Source organism: Hyperoodon ampullatus (assembly GCF_949752795.1).
Source record: "Hyperoodon ampullatus genome assembly, chromosome: 10".
Classification (NCBI taxonomy): domain Eukaryota; kingdom Metazoa; phylum Chordata; class Mammalia; order Artiodactyla; family Ziphiidae; genus Hyperoodon; species Hyperoodon ampullatus.
The window spans coordinates 62,048,144-62,070,304 of NC_136923.1; the positions used below are offsets into that span (position 1 = coordinate 62,048,144).

Below are 22,161 nucleotides of genomic sequence, written 5' to 3' on the forward strand. Positions count from 1 at the left end.
GGGTTAAGCTAGATGAAAGGAGTTACCCTGGCATTCTCGTGGTAACCAAAACTACACTACAGACCCTACATGAACTGCAGTATTTGTGGACACTGAGAGATGTTTCTCAGTCCCAATACATATTAAATATCATTTCTTAACAAAGACTATTATTCTACTATTCACAAAGCCATTTATTAGGAAAAGTGAAGGAATAAAGTTACCCAAGAAAGTCACTGTTCTTTGATTTTTCTTATTATAAAGTTTATTAGCAGGCAGTTTAATGCCTTTCAGTCTTCCATGAAGAAAAAAACTTGTCTTAAACTGAATCTGAACATATTGTGATTCAGCATAATATTTTTTTAAATTTTAGAGTTATAAAAACATCTTTAAATCCAGACCTAAATAAAATATGTGACTTAAAGACTACACTTCTTTGGCCACTTAATTTTAATAATTTTCATTACTTTTAAAATGTAGTGGCTATAGCACATGAAAAGATGCTCAATGTCACTAACCATCAGGGAAATGGAAATCAAAAACAAAATGAGATACCACTTCACACCCGTTAGGATGGCTACTATAAAAACAAACAAAAATCAGAAAATAACAATTGTTAGCAAGGATGCAGAGAAAATAGAACCCTTACGCACTACTGGTGAGAATGTAAAATGGTACAGTCCATGTGGAAAATTAGTATGGAGATTTCTCAAAAAATTAGAAATAGGACTTCCCTGGTGGCGCAGTGGTTAAGATTCCACCTGCCCATGCAGGGGACATGGGGTTGAGCCCTGGTCTGGGAAGATCCCACATGCTGCGGAGCAACTAAGCCCGTGCACCACAACTACTGAGCCTGCGTGCCACAACTACTGAAGGCTGCGTGTCTAGAGCCCGTGCGCCGCAGCAAGAAAAGCCACCACAATGAGAAGCCCGCGCACCGCAACAAAGAGTAGCCCCCACTCACCGCAATTAGAGAAAGCCCTTGTGCAGCAACGAAGACCCACACAGCCATAAATGAATGAATGAATGAATGAATGAATGAATTAGAAATAGAATTACCATATGATCCAGCAATTCCACTTCTGGGTATATACTCATAAGAACTGAAAGGAGGATCTTGAAGAGATGTCTGTACCCCCATGTTCACAACAGCATGATTCACAATAGATGAAGCATGGACGCAACCCAAGTGTCCATCACGGATAAATGGATAAGCAAAAGGGGGTATATACATACAATGGAGTATTATTCAGCCTTAAAAAGGACACTTTGACATAGCCTACAACATGGGTGAAACCTGAGGACATTTTGCTCAGTGAAATAAGCCAGTCACAAAAATACAAAGGCTGCATGATTTCACTTACACGACATACTCAGGGTAGTCAAATTCATAGACAGGAAACAGAATGGTGGCTGCCAGGAGCTGGGGAAAGGGGAGTGCGGAGTTGTTGTTTAATGGGTATGGAGTTTCAGTTTTGCAAGACGAAAAGAGTTCTGGAGATGGATGGTGGTGATGGCTGCACAACAATGTAAATGCAGTTAATACCACTCAACTGGAGACTTCAAAATGGTTATGATGGTGAATCTTATGTATATTTTACTACAGTGAAAAAAATGGAAAGAAAAACTAAAAAAATATATAGTGGCTAGGAGCCATATTTCCTTTTTACAGTAGTAATAATTAATAATAGCTGCTATTTACTGAGCACCTATGATCTTTCCTATGCTAGGCTAGACACTATACATATCACTAATTCTTACAACCTTATAGATATGAAAAGTGAGACTCAGAAAAAGTTGAGTAACTTGCCTGAAATCGCACAGCTAAGAAGCAGCAAAGTCAGTATTCGAATCAAAGACCATGCCCTTCTTTACGTACTGCACGGTCTCTGTATTTCACAAAAATTCAGAATAAAGTATACATGTGCCCCCAAAGAGCAGTAAGTTCAAATGAGCACTGATTACAAATGAATGATTTAAAAAAAAAATACCTAGAGAATTCTATATTCTGACATAGAGAGTGGTTTATGACACTGATGAGTGAAAAAGGAAATTAAAGTATATGTCAAAAAAAAAAAAAGGCTAGAGAGTAAGAGACATTCAGAAAAGAACATCGGTATATAACAATAACCTATACTTTACCTCCAACCCTAATATACCCATGCAGACCTACTCATACGCAGCTCTCATTCCAAATAAAGTTGAAAGAAAGGCAAATCCATTACAAGTCTCATGTTCTAAATTACAGAAGAAAAGCTCCCTAGAGCAGCAGCATAGGAGGAAGAAAATGGGGTTGGCCTAGGTAGCAAAGGTAAAAATTTAAATATTTTTCAAGATATTAAGTAGATGTTGTTAAGGATCGGGGAAGGAATGGTGAAAGAATGGGAGAAAAAGAGGTTTAAAAAAGCCACAGACACACAGGGCACTCCATTCAATACTCTGTAATGACCTATATGGGAATAGAATTTTAAAAAGAGTGAATAGGGACTTTCCCGGTGGTCCAATGGTAAAGAATATGCCTTCCAACGTGGGGGATGCAGGTTCAATCCCTGGTCAGGGAACTAAGATCCCACATGTCGCGGGGCAACTAAGCCCACCCATCACAACTACTAAGCTTGTGAACCTCAACGTGAGAGCCCACGTACCACAAACTACAGAGCCCACGCGCCCTGGAGCCCGTGGGCCACAACTAGAGAGAGAAAACCCATACACCACAACTAGAGAGAAGCCCACACACCACAACTAGAGAACTAGAGAGAAGCCTGTATGCTGCAATGAAGATCCCACATGTCGCAACTAAGACCCCACACAGCCAAATAAATAAATATTTTTAAAATAAATAAATAAATAAGAGTGGATATATGTATATGTATAACTGACTTACTTTGCTGTACAGCAGAAACTAACACAACATTGTAAATCAGCTATACTCCAATAAAAAAAATTAATTAAAAATTTTAAGAAAAGGAAGAAAAGAAAAAAACCCGCCACAGACAGAAAAAGCAAGTGAATGAAAACAGAATAGGAAGACAAAATTCAGTACTAAATCATGACATAAATATGCAAAACAGAGTTGATTTTTCTTTAAAGAGCGCCAACTGTGCCAGTAGCTTAATGGTTCCTAACTTTGCAGAAGTGAATTGATCCAACGCAATGAATGGTTAGAGTAAAGTTCTTCAGAATAGATCTTCAATCAAAATGTGGCTCTATATATGTAGAAAGAAGAAAATAGCTAGGAGGAGAGCACACTTGGACAATTTAAAGGCATATAATAAAAATTCCAAAAAGTAGTCAGTTTTTCATTGAGGTCATTCATTAATACCTTCAAACCATATACATGGCTGCAAATTATTAGGATATTTAAAAATTACTCTTTTATTCTCTCCTACCCACATTTCAGAAATTACAAAAACAAAAACAAAAACCCATCTGGATCCCTAGAATTACATCCTTTCTTAAATACTGGTTAGTGAAATTGGACATCAGCATGCCCTTTCATTGAACAATCTCAGAAAGGCAGAGAAGAGTGTAGGACAGGGGGTGCCTAGCCCTTCAAGGCAATAAAGATCTCTCAGGGCATCATTTTGTCACTGTCAACCTCTTAAATTTTTATTTTTTTATTTTTTGGTATTGCCATATTAGCATTTATTGCTTTCTGGTTTCTCCTATAAGCACTTTGCTTTCTGAAAAACTGAAGATAAATTTAGAATTTTATAAATGAAATGAAGATCTGGATTCTGAGCTTTACAAAACTATACTAGCATATTTCAAACCATAAGTATATATCTTAAATATATGAATATAAATTTTATCCATTAGATTAAAAATGGGCTCTAAAATATTATGAATTCATTCTCCTTCTAATACAGTCAAAGTGAAAGATAAGAGAAAAAATATGATAGAAGCATGAGCGCATGGCAGTTTAGTGAGCAGGCAGCAGGGCACTAGTGCAGAGCAGTTTAATGGTTTCTCATCAATAAGTGAAGTGAAGTCTCTTCCTCTTGGGCAGTTTGTACTGTGGCTGCAGCTGCATACCTTTGGTGGTATCAGATATGCTATTTAACAAGGCACACATCATATCTCCCTCTAAGTGGTGAGGATTGAGTATATGTGCTGGCCTCTGAGTCTTCTTAAATTGATTCTCTAGCTCCAGAAAACCTTGATCTCCTGAGAGGATGGTGAAAGGAATCTGCTTGGGCAGCTGTTCATCCAGACGGCCAGCCTAAGTTGGAAAAAATGGCACAAGTTCATAAAAATCAGCATCTGAGCTTCCAGTCAAGTTACAGCTATTTCAGAATGAACACATACCTAGAAACGCGTATTTAGCTTGTTCCCTTGCTCCCACCAAAGCATGATATAAAGATCTCGTTCATAAATGAAATCTATCATATTTAATCAAATATAAAATGCTGTCAGTTATAAGATAAGCTCTTTTATGTCACTAAGAAAGAAAGAAAAAAAAAGCCAAAAAGAGTATAACAGGAGGCCCCCACATAAAGGTGGAACACTAACAGGGCTACGCACTCAACCTAAGGGTAAATAAAAAATGAATCTGCCATAGAGAAAAGGTAAGCAAAGTAATTTGCATAACTCAATCTTAGAACTGGCTAGATGGAAAAAGAAACTATCTTGTGGTTTAAAACATAAGCAGCAGTCAACAAGTTTGCAGAGTATCAGTGTGACACAGAAACCCTTAAGCAGAGAATTTAATTTAAACTGGGTCTCAGGTGGGTTGTTTCTCCAGGTGACTAGCAGAGACAGAAGCAAATGCAAATTCCATCTGGGTCAACAGTGACTGCTATGGTGCCCCCTCATTTCAGAGATGTTAAAATGTGAAAGTGCCTCATGCGTCAAGGAGTGTCATCTCCTGATAATTTATTCTAGAAATAGCTGAGGGTCTACTATGAGTAGCTGAGAGTCTGCTGGAACTGGGGATGAAGCAGTAAACACATGCTATGGGTTCCTGCCCTCAACAGTCATAAGTAGAACCTGATGCAAAAGGTTTTATACAAAAAGCACAACACTGAAAAGGAATCTACAGTGTCATTATGATTCAAGAGGGGAAAAAATCCAAATGGGTCCTAGCTTCACATCTGATTTTGAATAAAACAATGACTCACATGCATACATATGGCAAAATCAGCAGCATCTTTTCTTTTACTACAGCGAGGATGAAGGAAGAAGCAACCAATCCTGTTCAGGTAATTATAGATCTTACAGTTGACGGGAGGCTTCCAGTTGGTGTTTCCTCCTATTATGTTTAGAAAAGGCATAAATGATGAGTCAAACAAGAGAAAAAGAACAGAACACTAGATACAACTGAAAACTCTATAAGGAAAAACAAATACTAGAAAAAAATGTTTCTAGAGGAAAAGTACCAGATTAGAAGGCAGAACAAGGCAGTTCTCGTGCAGGTTAACACCAGGTTGTTGCTTAAATCTTGGGGAAGTAGACCGACTTCCCCAAATCTGCCTATTAATCTGAAAACTCACAGGGATGTTAAGCAGAATCAAAAGTAATGTGCATGAAAATTCTTTGCCTGCTGTTGTTCTATATGAATGTACGCATTAGTGGTTTTTTACAAATATGTCAAGGCTGCTCAGTGAATAAAAATGATGGGCAATCAGGAAAGCTGGACTTACTAAGAGGTTGTACTGACTGCCTTATCCAGGTCAGCATGTGTCTATCTTAAATCCTAATCCTCTTCTTTATATGCTGCTTCCTGTCAAACATGGCATGCATACCTTGTTTCACTGCACTTTGCTTTACTGTGCTTTGCAGATACTGTGTTTTTTACAAACTGAAGGTTGGTGGCAACCTTGCATTGAGGGAGCTCATCGATGTCATTTTTCCAACAGCATTTGTTAACTTTGTGTCACATTTTGTTAATATTCGCAATATTTCAAACTTTTCCATCATTATTTTATTTGTTATGGTGATCTTTGATGTTACTATTGTAATTGTTTGGGGGTGCCATGAACCATGCCCATACAAGACGGCAAACTTAACTGATAAATATGTTGTGTGTGTTCTGACTGCCACACCGACTGGCCCTTCCTCCGTCTTTCTCCCCTCCCTTCCCGCCTCCCTTTTCCCCGAGACACAGTATTGAAATTAGGCCAATTAATAACCCTACAATGGCCTCTAAGTGTCCAAGTGAAAGGAAGAGTCTCACATTTTTTAAAATCAAAAGCTAGCAATGATTAAGCTTAGTGAGGAAGGCATGTCAAAAGCCAAGACAGGCTGAAAGCTAGGCCTCTTGCACCACAAAGTTACCCAAGCTGTGAATGCAAAGGAAAAGTTCTTGAAGGAAATTAAAAGTGCTACTGCAGTGAACAAATGAATGACAAGAAAGTGAAACCACCTTATTGCTGATATGGAGAAAGTCTGAGTCTCTGGATAGAAAATCAAACGACCACAATATTCCCTTAAGCCAAAGCCCAATCCAGAGCCAGACCCTAACTGCCTTCAATTCTATGAAGACTGAGAGTGGTGAGGAAGCTGCAGAAGCAAAGTCTGAAGCTAGCAGAGGTTGGTTCATGAGGTTTAAGGAAAGAAGCCGTCCCCGTAACATTAAAGTGTAAGGTGAGCCAGCAAGTGCTGATGTAGAAACTGCAGCAAGTTGTCCAGAAGATAATTCCTAAGATAATTCATGAAGGTGGCTGCACTAAACAACAGATTTTCAGTGTAGACAAAACAGCCTTCTATTGGAAGAAGATGCCATCTAGCAGTTTCACAGATAGAGAGAAGTCAATGCCTGGCTTCAATGTTTCAAAGGACAGGCTGACTCTCTTGTTAGGGGCTAATGCAGCTGGTGACTTTAACTTGAAGCCAACGCTCATTTACCATTCTGAAAATCCTAGGGCCCTTAAGAATTAAGCTAGGACTTCCCTGGTGGTGCAGTGGTTAAGAATCTGCCTACCAATGCAGGGGACACGGGTTCAATCCCTGGTCCGGAAGATCCCACATGCTGCGGAGCAACTAAGCCCGTGACCCACAACTACTGAGCCTGTGCTCTAGAGCCCGCGAGCAACAACTACTGAGCCCACATGCCACAACTACTGAAGCCCGTGCGCCTAGAGCCCGTGCTCTGCAACAAGAGAAGCCACTGTAATGAGAACCCCATGCACTGCAATGAAGAGTAGCCCCTGCTTACCACAACTAGAGAAAGCCCGCATGCAGCAACAAAGACCCAATGCAGCCAAAAATAAATAAGCAAATAAATAAATAAATTTATTTTTTAAAAAAAGAAAGAAAAAGAATTAAGCTAAATTGACCCTGCTTATGTTCTATAACTGGAATAACAAAGCCTGGATGACAGCGCACCTGTTTATAATATGGTTTCTTGAATATTTTAAGCCCACATTTGAGACCTACTGCTCAGAAGAATCCTTTCAAAATATTACTGCTCATTGACAATGCACCTGGTCACCCAAGAGCTCTGATGCAGATGTACAATGAGATTCATTTTGTTTTTATGTCTCCTAATGCAATATTCATTCTGTAGCCCATGGATCAAGGAGCAATTTTGACTTTCAAGTCTTATTATTTAAGAAATAAATTTCGTAAGGCTATAGCTGCCATCGATAGTGATTCCTCTGATGGATCTGGGCAAAGTAAATTGAAAACCTTCTAGAAAGGATTCACCATTCTAGATGCCATGAAGGACATTCATGATTGGGAAGATGAGAAGAAGGCAAAATATCAACATCCACGGGAGTTTGGAAGAAGTTGATTCCAACCCTCATGGATGACTCTGAGGGGTTCAAGAATTCAGTAGACAAAGGAACGGCAAATGTGGTGGAAACAGCAAGAGAATTAGAATTAGAACTGGAGCCTGAAGATGTGACTGAATTCCTGCAATCTCAGGATGAAACTTGAATGGATGAGGAGTTGCTTCTTATGGATGAGCCAAAAGAAAGTAGTTTCTTGAGAAGGAACGCACTCCTGGTGAAGATGCTGTGAAGATTGTTGAAATGACAACAAAGGATTTAGAATATTACATAAGCTTAGCTGATAACACAGGAGCAGGGTTTGAGAAGACTGACTCCAATTCTGAAAGTTCTACTGTGGGTAAAATGCTATCAAACACCATTGCATGCTACAGAGAAATCATTCATGAAAGGAAGAGTCAACCGATGCAACAAACTTCATTGTTGTCTTATTTTAAGAAACTGCCGCAGCCACCCCAGCCTTCAACAACCCCCAGCCTGATCAGTCAGCAGCCATCAGCATGGATGCAAGACCCTCACCTAGCAGAAAGATTACGACTCACTGAAGGCTCAGGTGATGGTTAGCATTTTTTAACAATAAGGTTTTTTTTTTTTTGGCTGTGTTGTGTCTTCGTTGCTGCCTGTGGGCTTTCTCTGGCTGCGGTGAGCGGGGGCTACTCTTTGTTGCAGTGCGCAGGCTTCTCATTGCAGTGGCTTCTCTTGTTGTGGAGCATGAGCTCTAGGCGCAGGCTTCAGTAGTTGTGGCACTTGGGCTCAAAAGTTGTGGCTCGCGGGCTCTAGAGTGCAGGCTCAGTAGTTGTGGCACATGAGCTTAATTGATCCGCAGCATATGGGATCTTCCTGGACCAGGGCTCGAACCCATGTTCCCTACATTGGCAGGTGGATTCTTAACCACTGTGCCACCAGGCAAGTCCCAAGGTATGTTTTAATTAAGACTTCTTTTAGACATAATGTTGTTGCTCACTTAATAGACCACAGTATAGTATAAACATAACTTTTTTTTTTTTTTTTTTGCGGTACGCAGGCCTCTCACTGCTGTGGCCTCTCCCGTTGCGGAGCACAGGCTCCGGACGCGCAGGCTCAGCGGCCATGGCTCACGGGTCCAGCCGCTCCGCGGCATTTGGGATCCTCTCAGACCGGGGCACGAACCCGTGTCCCCTGAATCAGCAGGCAGACTCTCAACCACTGCGCCACCAGGGAAGCCCTAAACATAACTTTTATATGCACTGGGAAACCAAAAAATTCATGTGACTTGCAGTGGTCTAGAACTGAACCCGCAGTATCTCCTAGGGATGCCTGTACATCAGAGGCTCACTGTACTAAGCCTCAGTTGATCAAAGAGGAGTCTCTCTCCCAGGTTTGGTCAATGGTTTGTAAAGAGATTTAGATCACGGCCATACCCTGAATGCACCCGATCTCATCTGATCTCGGAAGCTAAGCAGGGTTGGGCCTGGTTAGTACTTGGAAGGGAGAGTTATGTGAAGATGCACATTTATGAACAGTAAGGATGAACTGAAGAGGCAGTTATGTTGAAAACACACTAGTCCTGTAGTCATGAGGCCCAAGTTTGAAAGCTAACTCTACTATTTATTATTTTTGTACTTTGTAAAAAATAAACTTCTCAGCCTACTTCCTTATATTTTAAAGGGAGAAAATTGTAACAATCAGTAAGCATGCATTAGTACCAAGTACAGTATCTGGTGCATTGTAGGTACTGAATAAAGGCTCTTTCAATCTGTATCTAAAGATCCACAAACTGTGGGTCACCAGATAGAGCGAATATTTACCACAGAGAAATGTAAAGAGAAAAATATTCTAGCAGAGTAACTATAATGCAAAGTGACAAAATTCCAATTATGTTCCTATCTTCTATTCAGGAAGGTTCAAAAGGAGCCCTTTTAAAGCAAATCATATTCTAAGGGGGAAAAAAAGGGAGGTTGTCTCAAATGTGTTCCTTATTAACCATACCTTGAAAGCCCCAAATAAATGTTCCTTGGTTAAGATTCCCTGGTAGATGACCAAAAAAGTTGGACCAGTTATCAAAGTCTACAAAGACTATGTGAGTCATGGTTCGCAGGTAATCCAAGTCTGGGAGCTCAACAACCTCTTCATCTGAAGAAGAGAGAAACATCGACATGAATTTGATAAGAATTAGCTAAAAACTTTTTAATTTGTCAACTTAATATTAATCTTGCATGTTATTTACTTCTATCTAAACCATGTCGTGAAATCCAAACCTATATATGACACAATATATTTATATCAGGTAAGAAATATTTTGAATATTTCAGAAATGATTATCCTTTCTACAAATGTGTACCATTGATCCTGGCTTTCTTTAAAAGTCACTTATAAAAGGAAGTTTTTTAAAAATTAGTGTACTGGAAGATATGTAAGACCAAGTTTTAAGGCTAAATAACTAAAAATTTGCACCATCCATCAAAATAAACTTTCAGGGTTACTTGCTAAGAACTTTCTTGACACCAGGAGTTTGTTCTTTTCCTAATGTAGACTGATTCATCAGCAGCCCTCTGGCTCTGCGCTCACACACCCGAAAGCAGACACGAGACAGCCCACAAGAGGCTCCTGTGACTCGTGCAAAACAGGGCCCGGTGCTCCTCCCACCAAGGACACCTCTTCCTCAGTCAAGTCAGGGCCTCTCACCTCCCACCATCTGCAACTCTTGTTCTCCCTCCTCTTCCCTTCTTTCATACCTTCCACCTTGACAGGGCCTTACAGTTTCGAGTGGTAGCAATGCAAGCCTTAAATGTTTATACTATTTTTAAAATGGATAGCTTCTACTCCACCTACTACAGACTCCCTCAGAAAGAGACTGCCATCTTCCCATTTCCAAACCACCCATCTTATCTATCTTCTTAAAATACTAAGTAATAGATACAACAATGACCTCCTATCAGACACAGACCAACACAAATCCCCCAAAAGCAATCACAAGAGCAAAAGGAAAACAACAGAACATAAAATAGTGTGACCACGGTTTCACTGTCTGACATCGAATTGAATGGATCAATAGTATGTCATTTAATCATTTCTCACATAAAACATGCCGTGACTAAAGGCAATGCTGAGATCGACATGTGCTACAGAGCAAGCCTATAAAAACTCAGTAGTTCATAAACATATTTTATGAACCAAAATACTCATATATTTCATTTTTTCCACTCGACATTGTATAACTTATGAAGAGTTAATCTTTAAAAGAATATACACTTAAAATTATACTCTAAAGAAAACAATTTACTTCTAAACAAAATGAAAACACTGCACTCTTCTAGACTTCCTTAATCTTATCATAGAAGAAGGGAAGCCTAGAGTAAGCACAGACAAGGGGATCCATACCTCAGTTGTCAGCCTGGTTTCTTGCTACTACTTAACAACTCGACTTCTAATTGCTATTTTAACTCTAAGTAAAAGCTTTGCTTCCGAAGACGGTAACAAAAATTTACAAATTCTCAAGTGACCTTTAAAACTTCTCATACTTATAGAATAAGGTCAAAATAGAAATAAAAAGAATTCACCTGATTTATCTTTTTATTGAACTTAAATCTAAATGACAGTAACGTGCAGGATAACTTTCAAATCTGACTTTCAGAAGGACCATCTATTTCCCTCATCTTTCAAAATTCCCATGTCTTTTGGGAAAGAAAAGAAAAGGTTATCTAAAGTACCTATTATTTAGCGTAACAGATATTCCTTGTGCCCTTAGGTTGAGAGAGTGGCTGCCTGAAGCAGCGGGAATGCAGATCCCTCCCAGTAAAGTGCACACCGCGGTAACTCACTGGCCAACGTATCAGCCCATCAAGTCCCGGCTTCAACACTGGCTCCCTAGGAGCAAAGAGTGTGGCTACACATGCACGTGTTTCTAAACGGAAACAGGAAACGTGTACAGACGTCAGGGTTGTAGCGCCGTACCTGTACTCTGACAGCCCATGTCAGTCTCGGCTCCTCTCTCCGGGTCTGACGTCTGTGGACAGCTTGCTGCCTGTCTCAGCTTTCTCTCTGCACGGGAGGAACTGGCAGCAAACGTGTACGGGCTCGTCTGCTCAGGCCCGAAGCAGGCCACGCTGGGCTCCCGCAGGAAGCAGTGTTTCCTGTGGAAGTGCTGCTGCGCGCTCTCGAGGTCCTGGAAGACTCTGGTGCAGGTGCCGCACTTGATCAGGCACCGCCGCGCGCCCTCCGCGCCCTCCGGCTCCGCGTGCGCCTGGCGCACGTGTGCCAGCATGTCATCCGTGGCCTGCGCTGTGGCCGAGCACGCGCCGCAGCGGAACCACAGGCGGCCCTGGCCCAGAAGAGTCTGCAGACAGCGAGCTTGATCCTCCCTTCTGTTGACTTTGCAGAGGTAGCTCTCCCGGCAGCCGCACGTCAGCAGGTTACCGGTCTCTATAACTGGAAAATCACTCTCGGTTTTAATGGAAGTTTCCATTTTTTCTGACACAAATACATAGTCTATGCTGTGGTGCTCCTTATAATGACTCAGAAACGCTTCTTCCACATTAAAGATCAGATCACAAAGCCCACAGAAATACTTCATCTTTATTTCGTTGTCATGCTCATCTTGGCAATGTCGATACAGTGTTTCTATCTTGTGAAAAGTCTTTTTGCAATGGGTGCAGCTATACCTATGAAACTGGTGACTTGCTAAAGACATGCAGTGTTGTTTCACACATTCTTGGGAGTCAAACATATCTTCACAAATTCGGCATTGCCATTTACCGCTTGGAGGACTGGTTGCTGGGGAATGATCAAGAATAGTAATAGTTGAAGAAGGATTATCAGCAGTCAGATCATTCACCAACGTTGTAGAGGAGGACGGCAAAGTGTCACCTTCTACCTCATCTGTCTCATAAAAATACCTGTGTCCATTATGAAACTCAGTCACATGGGCCATTATAGCCTCTTTCCTTGCCAACTTCTTTTTGCATGTCCGACACCAGAAAAAAAAGTTATTTAAATGTGCCCCTCCATGAATGCGGCTCATATGTAAACGGATGACTCCTGAATCTTCACACACCTTCCCACAGACCACACACTTATAACACATCGTGTTTGCTGAGAAAACGTGCTTTTCTACTGCATCTTCACTTGGGAAGCGTTGCTGGCATTCACAAAACCAGGTTTTAACAAGTGACTTTTCCATCTGAACACAAACCATACCCCCATGGCTTTTATCTCCTAAATTAATCTTCTTTTTTGGGACAGTGCTGCAATCTTGTGAGCTAGATTCTCGAACGGACATATTTCTTTTAAGTGATGAAAATTTTGACTTATCTTGCAACAGGTGCAAGTCAGAAGGGGGTTTGTTCCCTTCAGTGCTGTGGCAATAAAGTAAGACTGATTCTTCCATTGAGTTAATAACTCGGACTTTGTGTCCTGAATTCTGCTTGTGATTCCAGGTACTGGTTTCATCCACAAAGACATGGTTGCAATGTGGACAATAACCTCTCAGTAGGAATTTCTCTGCCACCTGAGCAATGCTCTTCTCAGCTAGAGCTACAGGACCAGCGTTTCGACAACGAACTCTAAATTGGACAAAAAAATAAACTCATAAGTATTTTCTAAATATAGTATCTCTGCTTTTTATTGTAGGAATTATACAGTAAACAATGTATACATAAGCACTAAAAATTGTTTTTCAATAAAGTTGCAGGGCTTCCCTGGTGGCACAGTGGTTAAGAATCCACCTGCCAATGCAGGGGACACGGGTTCAAGCCCTGGTCCAGGAAGATCCCACATGCCGCGGAGCAACTAAGCCCTTGCACCACAACTATTGAGCCTGCGCTCTAGAGCCCGCGTTCCACAACTACTGAAGCCCGCACGCTTAGAGCCCGTGCTCTGCAACAAGAGAAGCCACTGCAATGAGAAGCCTGTGCACCTCAGCGAAGAGCATCCCCCACTCGCGGCAACTAGAGAAAGCCTGCGTGCAGCAACAAAGACCCAACAGAGCCAAAAATAAATAAAATAAATTAAAAAAAAAATAAAGTTGCAGATGATATAATAATATTCTATCTACCTGACCATTACCTACACTTCATCTGTTTCTAATCCATATACCAAAGGGTAAAACTAGAATCAAAAAAATTTTTTTAAATTCAGACAAGTTTTAGACAAGTAAAAACTATATCAAGTGCACTGATAGGAACGTCATGAGACAAGCAAGTAATTAACTTCTTGCGGTAATTAAACAGTACAGAGGAGCACTACAGTGAGACTCTCAACAACCCTGTACCTATTCTTTAAGAACGAACTGATTTTACGTCAGGAAAATGCCATGCCCATGGTTGCTTTTATACTAAAGAAAATGTCCAACATCATTGTTCATTAGGGAAATCCAGATTAAAACCACAGTGAGACTCTCAAAAGAACAACTAAAATGAAACAGACTGGCAACAGCAAACCTTGGCAAGGATGTGAAGGAATTGGAAGTCTCACACCTGGCTGGTAGGAATGTGCACCAGTGCAAACACTTTGGGAAAATGTCTAGTAGTGTCTTATAAAATTAAATACACACCTACTCTTTGATCCTGCAATTCCACTCCTAGATATTCATCCAAGAGAAATGAAACCTATGTCTATAAAAAGGCTTGTATAAAAGGTACATAGCAGCTTTATTCACACTAGCTAAAAGCTGTCCATCAACATAAGAATGAATAAACAAATTGTGCTATATTCATACAATAGAATACTACGCACAAATAAAAAGGAACAATGCACTAAACAATATGGATGAATCTTACAGATATTATGACAAACACAAAAGAGTGCATACTATATATGATTCCATTTACATAAAGTCCTAGAGGAGATAAAACCAACGTAAGGTGGAAAAAGTATCAGAATAGACTGCCTGGGGGTGAGAGGGTGGGAAGTGACCAGGAAGGGAACAATGGAACTTTTCCATGGAGAGGTAACACAGGATGGTAAAAGTGTGGGTTAACAGATGTATCAGTAGTCAAAATCATAAAGGTTAAGATCTGTATACTTCAGTAAATCGAAATTGTATCTCAGAAACAAGGAACTGTAAAAAAATAGTTAAGGGCGGGGCTTCCCTGGTGGCGCAGTGGTTGAGTCCGCCTGCCAATGCAGGGGACATGGGTTCATGCCCCGGTCTGGGAAGATCCCACATGCCGCGGAGCAGCTAGGCCTGTGAGCCATGGCCGCTGAGCCTGCGCGTCCAGAGCCTGTGCTCCACAATGGGAGAGGCCACAACAGTGAGAGGCCTGCATACCGCAAAAAAAAAAAAAAAAAAAAATTAAGGGCGGTAAGGAGCCTACAGATATATAAATAAAAGAAGAATGGCAGTGTTGATTATTGTTAAAACTGGGTGACGGGTAAATGGAGGTTCATTATACTATTCAGCTGACTTTCATACAGTTGAAATTTTCCATAAAAATTTAGGAATAAAAATAAAAGGCAGAACCAGGATTTGAACTCATGAAATATAAGTCAGAACCAGGACTGTTAACATCAATAATTATACTGAGTATATACAGAGTGATTATACTCCACTGCCTCTATTTTTTGAGAACATATTTTACTTGAAGGTTTGTGAAAACAACTGTTCTACTTAAACAAATGCAATTGTATCACTTAGTAGTGTGATACAATTTTAATGCATTTTAAAGAAATAATGGGGAAAAAAGACCTAAGAGACAGAGCATCTAAATGCAAAGTACAGACTTTGAATTATGATTCCAACAAACCAAATGTAAAAAACTTCATGAAGTAATCAGGGAAATTTGACAACTGACTAGGTGTTTGATATTTTAAAAACTAGTTTTTTAAAGTGTGATAATGGTATTAGTTATTTTTCTTTAAAAAAAAAGAGTGCTTATCATTCAGAGGTATATATTGAAGTATTTACAGATAAAATGACAAGATTTGCTTCAAAATAAAAACTTGTGGGGATGAGAGTATAAATAAAACACGACTGTCATGTGTTGATAACTACTGAAGCCTGGGGAAAGGTACACTGGGGTTCATTATACGATTCTCCTTACTTTTGTATAGTGCCTGATAATTTCCATTGTAAAGACAAAAAAAGCATACTTGATTGTTTGACAAATCCGGCCTTTCACTGACATGTAATTTTTCACTTGTGGTACTTTCCATGCTGGTTGACTCAAAGCCAAGGTTCTATCTTAACCCTCTCCTCCTCCAGGCACAACCATCAAAAGCACACCCAGAACTTAGAACTGTTAGCTTGTTTTATGTTCACAGCAACATCAATATATATCCACTTTTCTCACACCTCTCACTTCTTTCATTATGCTAAGTTTGGGTAATGTCCAGGCAAATATACACTCTCATTTTAGAAGGAGAGGAACACGGAATAGAAAAGTATTTGTTGAGTCCTCTGGCTGGTGAGGAGCTTATTGGGCGGGAATCTTACAGCCCAAGACTAGCCCCTTACAAACCTGAAATGGGCAGTGAGCTCCATGTGGGAACGCAGTGTCTGGTGGCAGGCCACACACTTAACTTGAAATGGAACATCTTTGCACAGAGAGATCAAAAGTTTCTTTGCAAAAGATGGAAATGATATTGGTTGTGCCATTCCCTTGTCATCTGAAAGACAAAATGAACTATGACTTGCAAAGATCTGAGTAGAGTGACCCGGCCTTCCTCCCCTTTGCCTTTCTCAACATCACGTGAGATAAGTAAAAGAAGATGGCTATTTATGAGATAAAAATCTAAGAGAAGTCGTTTTCTAGCTCCAATTAAGTGCAATGGATGCTGAACTCATGCTCAAGTTAAAATTTGAGTCTTAAATGCAGAGAAATACCCAACTTCCCAATGGATATACAAAAACATTATCCTGCATAAATGTTTTCTTCCCAAGTTTCTCTTCATTCCTCAAAGTAAACCTTACTCTTAGGTGCAAATAAACAATGAGAATCTTTTTTGAAAAATAAAAAATGACATAAAAATCTTTTGCTTTCATGGTTCTCAAAACGAATGTGAAGATGAGTTACCTCAAGAATTATCTGAGAAGTATGGTAAATCAGCAAAGGTTAAAGTAGTTTAATAATTTTCAGCAGAAGAGAGTATTAACATACCACGCAGTTTAAAACGCTGATGGAAATGATTCTTTCCAGACATATGCTTCAAACACTCATCCTTGCTGCTAAAAAGAAGGAAGCAATTTGGACACGCAAAACACTGAATAATCTGAGGAAGAAGGTTGTTTTTATGTTCATCATCTGCAGCTTCCTAAAATATAAGGGAAAGCTTTATTATAGACAACTAAAATCAATATTCAATTTCTTAAATCAACTTTCAAATTTTCCTATTTATTTGGAATATTTTGTATCAGTTTTTAACATGAAAACTTTTCTTCCCTGAGGGTGAACTGTGAATTTTTTTGTCATAAATGAGATCCCATATATGAAATTTTAAATTATTTCTTAAAAACAAATTATTACCATCTTTCTGTGACAATAAACATACAAGTACATTTGCTTTCTATACATTTTTCTTTTTATATATACATCTATATGCAATATTATATAAATGCATAAACGTTTTCATATCACATATACTTTTTCTTATGTTTTGCTTTGTTCACTCTACTCTGCAATATAACCTATGTTTACAAATATGTATTCTTCCATAAGTTTCTCCAAAAATAAATACACAAGGGGAATTGTCATTGTTTTCTCAAATATTGTCATCTTACAGATTCTTCTGCCTCATAGTTTTCTTATTCCACAATAACTAATGGAAATCCCTAAAAATCAACTGGTGTCGCTCTGATTTATTCTTCTTAATGGCTACAAACTACTCCATGGTGTGGATCTACTGAGATTTAGTCAACCATTCATTTCCAGCCGTTTTTTTTTTTTTTTGCCACTGTAAACAATGGTTTTGTAAATATTGCTGACTATATATCCTCATTAAATAGTGCTTTTCTCTCATTATCAGGATTGGCCGCATTGGGTTAAAAGGTTCATTACTAGAATATTAAAAGATATTGTGTAACTGCTTCTCAAAAAGGCTCTACAAATTCTGATTCCCTAGCACTGAGTGAGCCTGGCACAATAGCTATTACACATCTTATTTTCATGTTTGCAGTCTTACAGATGTGTGTTATGTTAATTTGCCTTTCCTGTCTACTGGTGAGTGTGAGCATTTATTTATACAATTCTGTGCATTGCTTATTCCATTCCAGCCTCGTGTTTTGATTGTTTTTGTTTTTTCCCCTCTGGTCAACTTGTATCCATTCTCTGTTATCAAAACTAACTCTGTCTCATCCTCCATTTCTCAAATATTCTTCATCAAACGTCTATTAATTTAGTATATATGGTCACCTTAAAATTCTGATACAAACACGTATGTCTTTTCTAGAGTCCAGGTTTCCAAACTTGGCTAAGAGTCTCCTCTATCCCCAAATTGGAAATATTTTTAAGTGTATATTTATATGTGTATGTATAACTGTATGTGTGTTGTGTATAAATATAATGTAACTTCTTGTTAATGGTCTTTAGAGTAATAGCCTTACAAGTTGTAATGTGTGTCTTCTTAAATTTACTATCATTAACATTAGGGATATCAAAATAGTTTGTGTAATTGCTTATAAAATGCAACAGGAGGAGTGATAGGAAATTTACATTTATACTGAGCATATGTCAAGCACCACCTTATGGTTCAAATGTGCTTTTCCACTTAATCCTTACAATAACCCCGTGAAGTACTATTTTCATTATTTACAAATGAGAAAACTGAAGTTTACATTAAGTCAACAAAATTATCACTCCCCTCCAAGTTGTACCCTCAGAAGAGACAAAGCTACCATTCACACCCAGCTTTATAGCTGTGGTGGTAAATCCTGTGCTCTTTCCACTACTCCTCACCCTATTTTATTTTGGTGAGAGCCATGCAGAAGATAACACCCAGTATGACACTCTGCATTCCAATTGCAAGCTTCCAAATAAGAGCACTAAAAGCATTTACTACCAACCAATTTATACAAATGACCTCTACCTGAAGAACTCTAATAAGCTTTAGTTCAACTGTGAGTTATAAGTGGTTTCAAAATAAGCTTGTTTAAACTGTTTGCTAAATAGAACAAAAACTGTGATTCTAGATAAAACTTTATTGGAATATACCTATTGCAAAAGTATAGCATATTTGCAAATAACTTCTACAAACCAGGGGAAGGAATGGGAAATAGGATGTCTGGGAAGTATTCAATTCCTTTTTACCATTATATTTCCAGTTATATTAAATCAAAACACACCACACAAATATGTATACATAAAAAAACTAGAACCACAATAAGATACCACTTCATAGGTACCCACTAGGATGGCTATTTTAAAAGACAGATAATAAGTGTTGGCAAGGATGTGAAGAAACTGGAACATTGCTGGTGGGAAAGTAAGCTGGTACACTGTGATGGATAACAATTTGGCAGTTCTTCAAAAACTTAAAGATGATAACCATATGGCCCAACAATTAACTCATTAGAGAAGTGAAAAAGTATGACCACACAAAGACTTGTACATTTGTTTATATCAGCATTATTCACAACAGTCAAAAAGTGAAAACAACCCAAGTGTCCATCAACTGAACTGATACACAGAAAGTGGCATATGTCCATACAATGGAATATTACTTGGCAATAAAAAGGATGAAGTACTGACATATGTCACAACATAGATAAGCCTTGAATACATCATGGTAAGTGAAAGAATCTTGTCACAGAAGGCCACATATTGTAGGATTCCATTTAATGAAATGTCTGGAAAAGGAAAAAAACCAGAGAGACAGAAAGTAGTGTACTGGTTGCCTCAGGCTGGGGAGGGGTAAGAGTCACCTTCGATGACAGAATGGCCCTAGGAACAGAATGAGAGAGAGTTGTAATGCCCACCAACCCACAAGTGACACTGAGGCACCCTGGGGCTTATGATACATCCACCACCATCCCCACCAGCACCAAAAGGGAGAAAAGCAGGAAGTTACACAGTGACAGACCCACTGGATAGTCTTTTTTTTTTTTTGGCCATCCTGCGAGGTATGTGCGATCTGACTAGGGATCGAACCCACGCCCCCTGCAGTGGAAGCACGGAGTCTTAACCGCTGGACCACGAGGGAAGTCCCTGGATAGCCTGAATGTCAAAAAACACTAGACACTTACTACCCAAAGTATGACTCAAAGACCAGCAGCACTGCCATCACCTAGAAGCTTGTTAGAAATCTTGAATCTAAGGCCCCACATCAGATCTACTGAGTCAGAACCTGCATTTTAACAAGATTCCCAAGTGATCTGTGTGCACTTTAAAGTTTGAGAGGCATGAGTCTAGACAGAAGAAACTGGAGATAAAAAGAAAAGGGAAGGGCAGCAAGGCAAAAAATGCAAATTGTGGACAGTTTCACAATTTCATTGAAGAACATCATCTTCATGAAACAGAATTCACAGGTATGCAATCTTCTAGCGACCTCTTCTGGCTCATTTAAGATATGTAATGACTGGTTCCTTCCGAGTCCTTGCGACACTCCAAAGAATAAGCAATAGGGGTTTTTATTAAAAACTATATGTCAGGCCATAAGTGCTTTATATTGTATTATGTTTTCTCTCAACAATCTTGTATGTAAGTATAATCATTCCACTTTAGAGATGAAGAACCAAGCTCACAGATGTGCTGTAACTTGGTGAGAACACATAGCTAATAAAAGTAACAGTGGAATCCAGGTCTGTCTGACACCAAAGCCTTTGCTCTGTTTTACCATATGGCTTCCCAGAAGGCTGAATATCATAAATTTACTTCCCGGAGAGACGGCAAAAGGGAGGGCAAAACAGCATAGGATGAGTGATTCCCAGAAAAAAAAAGGAAACAAATTAATGAAATTTGGGAAAACACAAATGAGAGTATTAATTAATTTTAAGGTTAAAATATCTATTCAGATTTATTGAAGAAAAAAGATAAATATGCTTACAGCATGGAATAGAAAAACATGCCCTGAAAGAACTCCAGTTCTGAAAAAGGTGGAATACTAGTGACCCACTGCAAACACTATAAAACTATGGAATGTAGTTGCACCCTTTTCCCTTCTCTCCCCAAACCTGTGTCAGGGCACTAGGCAGCCCTATCATTTCTTTCTTTAATGTGTCTTTTGGGTCCACTTTAAGGTCTTTATTTTAAATGTCATTACCTAAGTAAACGCTTTTCTCATCTCAAAGCTAAATTACTGCTGAAGTCACCTAAACTGGTCTCCTTGTCCACATCTTTGAATCCACCCTGAACACTGGTGCCATTCTAATACCACTCAATCTCTTTGGTGTCCCTAAAAAAGGAGAAGGAATTTGGTTCTAGAATTTCAAGTCCCTCTAGCTCTGAAGATATAAGAATTATTTTCATCATGTCACGTCCTGTGATAGTGCCAGTATCTTGCCAATATCAAGTTTAAATTTTGTGCCTTTATAGTCAAGTTACTATTGTACTTGTGTTGGGAGTCCCCAGGACCATCCCCAGGCTTGGTGGTTGGCTAGGACTCACAGGACTTGGTGTACAGTTGTACTCATGACTATGATTTATTACAGAAAAGGATACAAAGGGGGGAAAGCACACTGGGCAAGGTCCAGAGGAAACCAGGTGTAAGATTCCAAGGGTCCCCTCCCAGCGGAGACACACAGGACACACTTAACAATGAATTGCAGCAATGCACGTGAACAATACCTTACAGACTCACTGCTCAGGGGGCCGGATCACACCTTCCTAGTACAGACCAAAATTCCAGACCCCCACAAGGAAATTAGGTGTTCAGCATAAACCACACTGTCTGCACCAACAGTTCATGCACAAAGGGCCACTCATCAGAGACTCATAGGGACCCGCCAAATCTAAGTTCCCAGACAACAGCCCAGTGCCAACCTTGCAAGCAAGTCCGTCTAAGGATAGAAGTCTCAGGCCTGCTATGTTACCTGCTCTCTGCATGCTACCTATTCCCATATTTGCTACTCTGTGTAGGCTCTTGTTCAAACCGTCCTGTGATTACACCACTTGTCCTTTCCATCTATCCAAATCTAAGCCTGGAGGACCACTTCTCCTCTGCAGTGCTCTGTCAGCTTCTCCTGCTACTCCTCTCTCCTTCCTCTGAACTCCTGTTTCACCTGATGATGTACCATCACGGCTTATTCATTCCAGAGCACGTGGATTCCTCTCGTACTACGGTGACTCATCAGGGTTGAACAAGACACAGGCTCCCCAAAACTAATGACTAAGTATACAACGAACTCAGCGTCAAGAGGCACATCTATCCTGGGAACACTCTCCAGCACCAGAACAGGGGTCAGTCAACCACAGAACTCAACCAGAGACACCTGGGAGTGCAAGTCTTCATTTTCTGTGTGAACCTCTACAGAATCCAAGTTACTACCCACATGACTTTTCAAGTATAGGGCTAGAGATTAGCAAATTCTGAAAACATGGTT

The 22,161-nt window shown here is 39.7% G+C and overlaps 1 protein-coding gene across 2 annotated transcripts in view; it reads right to left on the minus strand.

Annotated features, from left to right (window-relative positions):
- LOC307059543 (E3 SUMO-protein ligase ZNF451-like) overlaps positions 1 to 22,161 on the minus strand; it is a gene marked incomplete at its 3' end in the record, with an annotated part of 87,670 nt that overhangs the window by 23,118 nt on the left and 42,391 nt on the right. For both annotated transcript variants that reach the window (XM_079713604.1, XM_079713605.1), the window contains exons 8-13: positions 16,787 to 16,940; positions 16,148 to 16,295; positions 11,646 to 13,252; positions 9,681 to 9,824; positions 5,100 to 5,230; positions 4,015 to 4,201 (exon numbers count right to left, since the gene is read on the minus strand). In XM_079713604.1, coding sequence (XP_079569730.1) covers positions 4,015 to 4,201; positions 5,100 to 5,230; positions 9,681 to 9,824; positions 11,646 to 13,252; positions 16,148 to 16,295; positions 16,787 to 16,940 — 2,371 coding nt within the window. The remainder of the gene's footprint in view (positions 1 to 4,014; positions 4,202 to 5,099; positions 5,231 to 9,680; positions 9,825 to 11,645; positions 13,253 to 16,147; positions 16,296 to 16,786; positions 16,941 to 22,161) is intronic.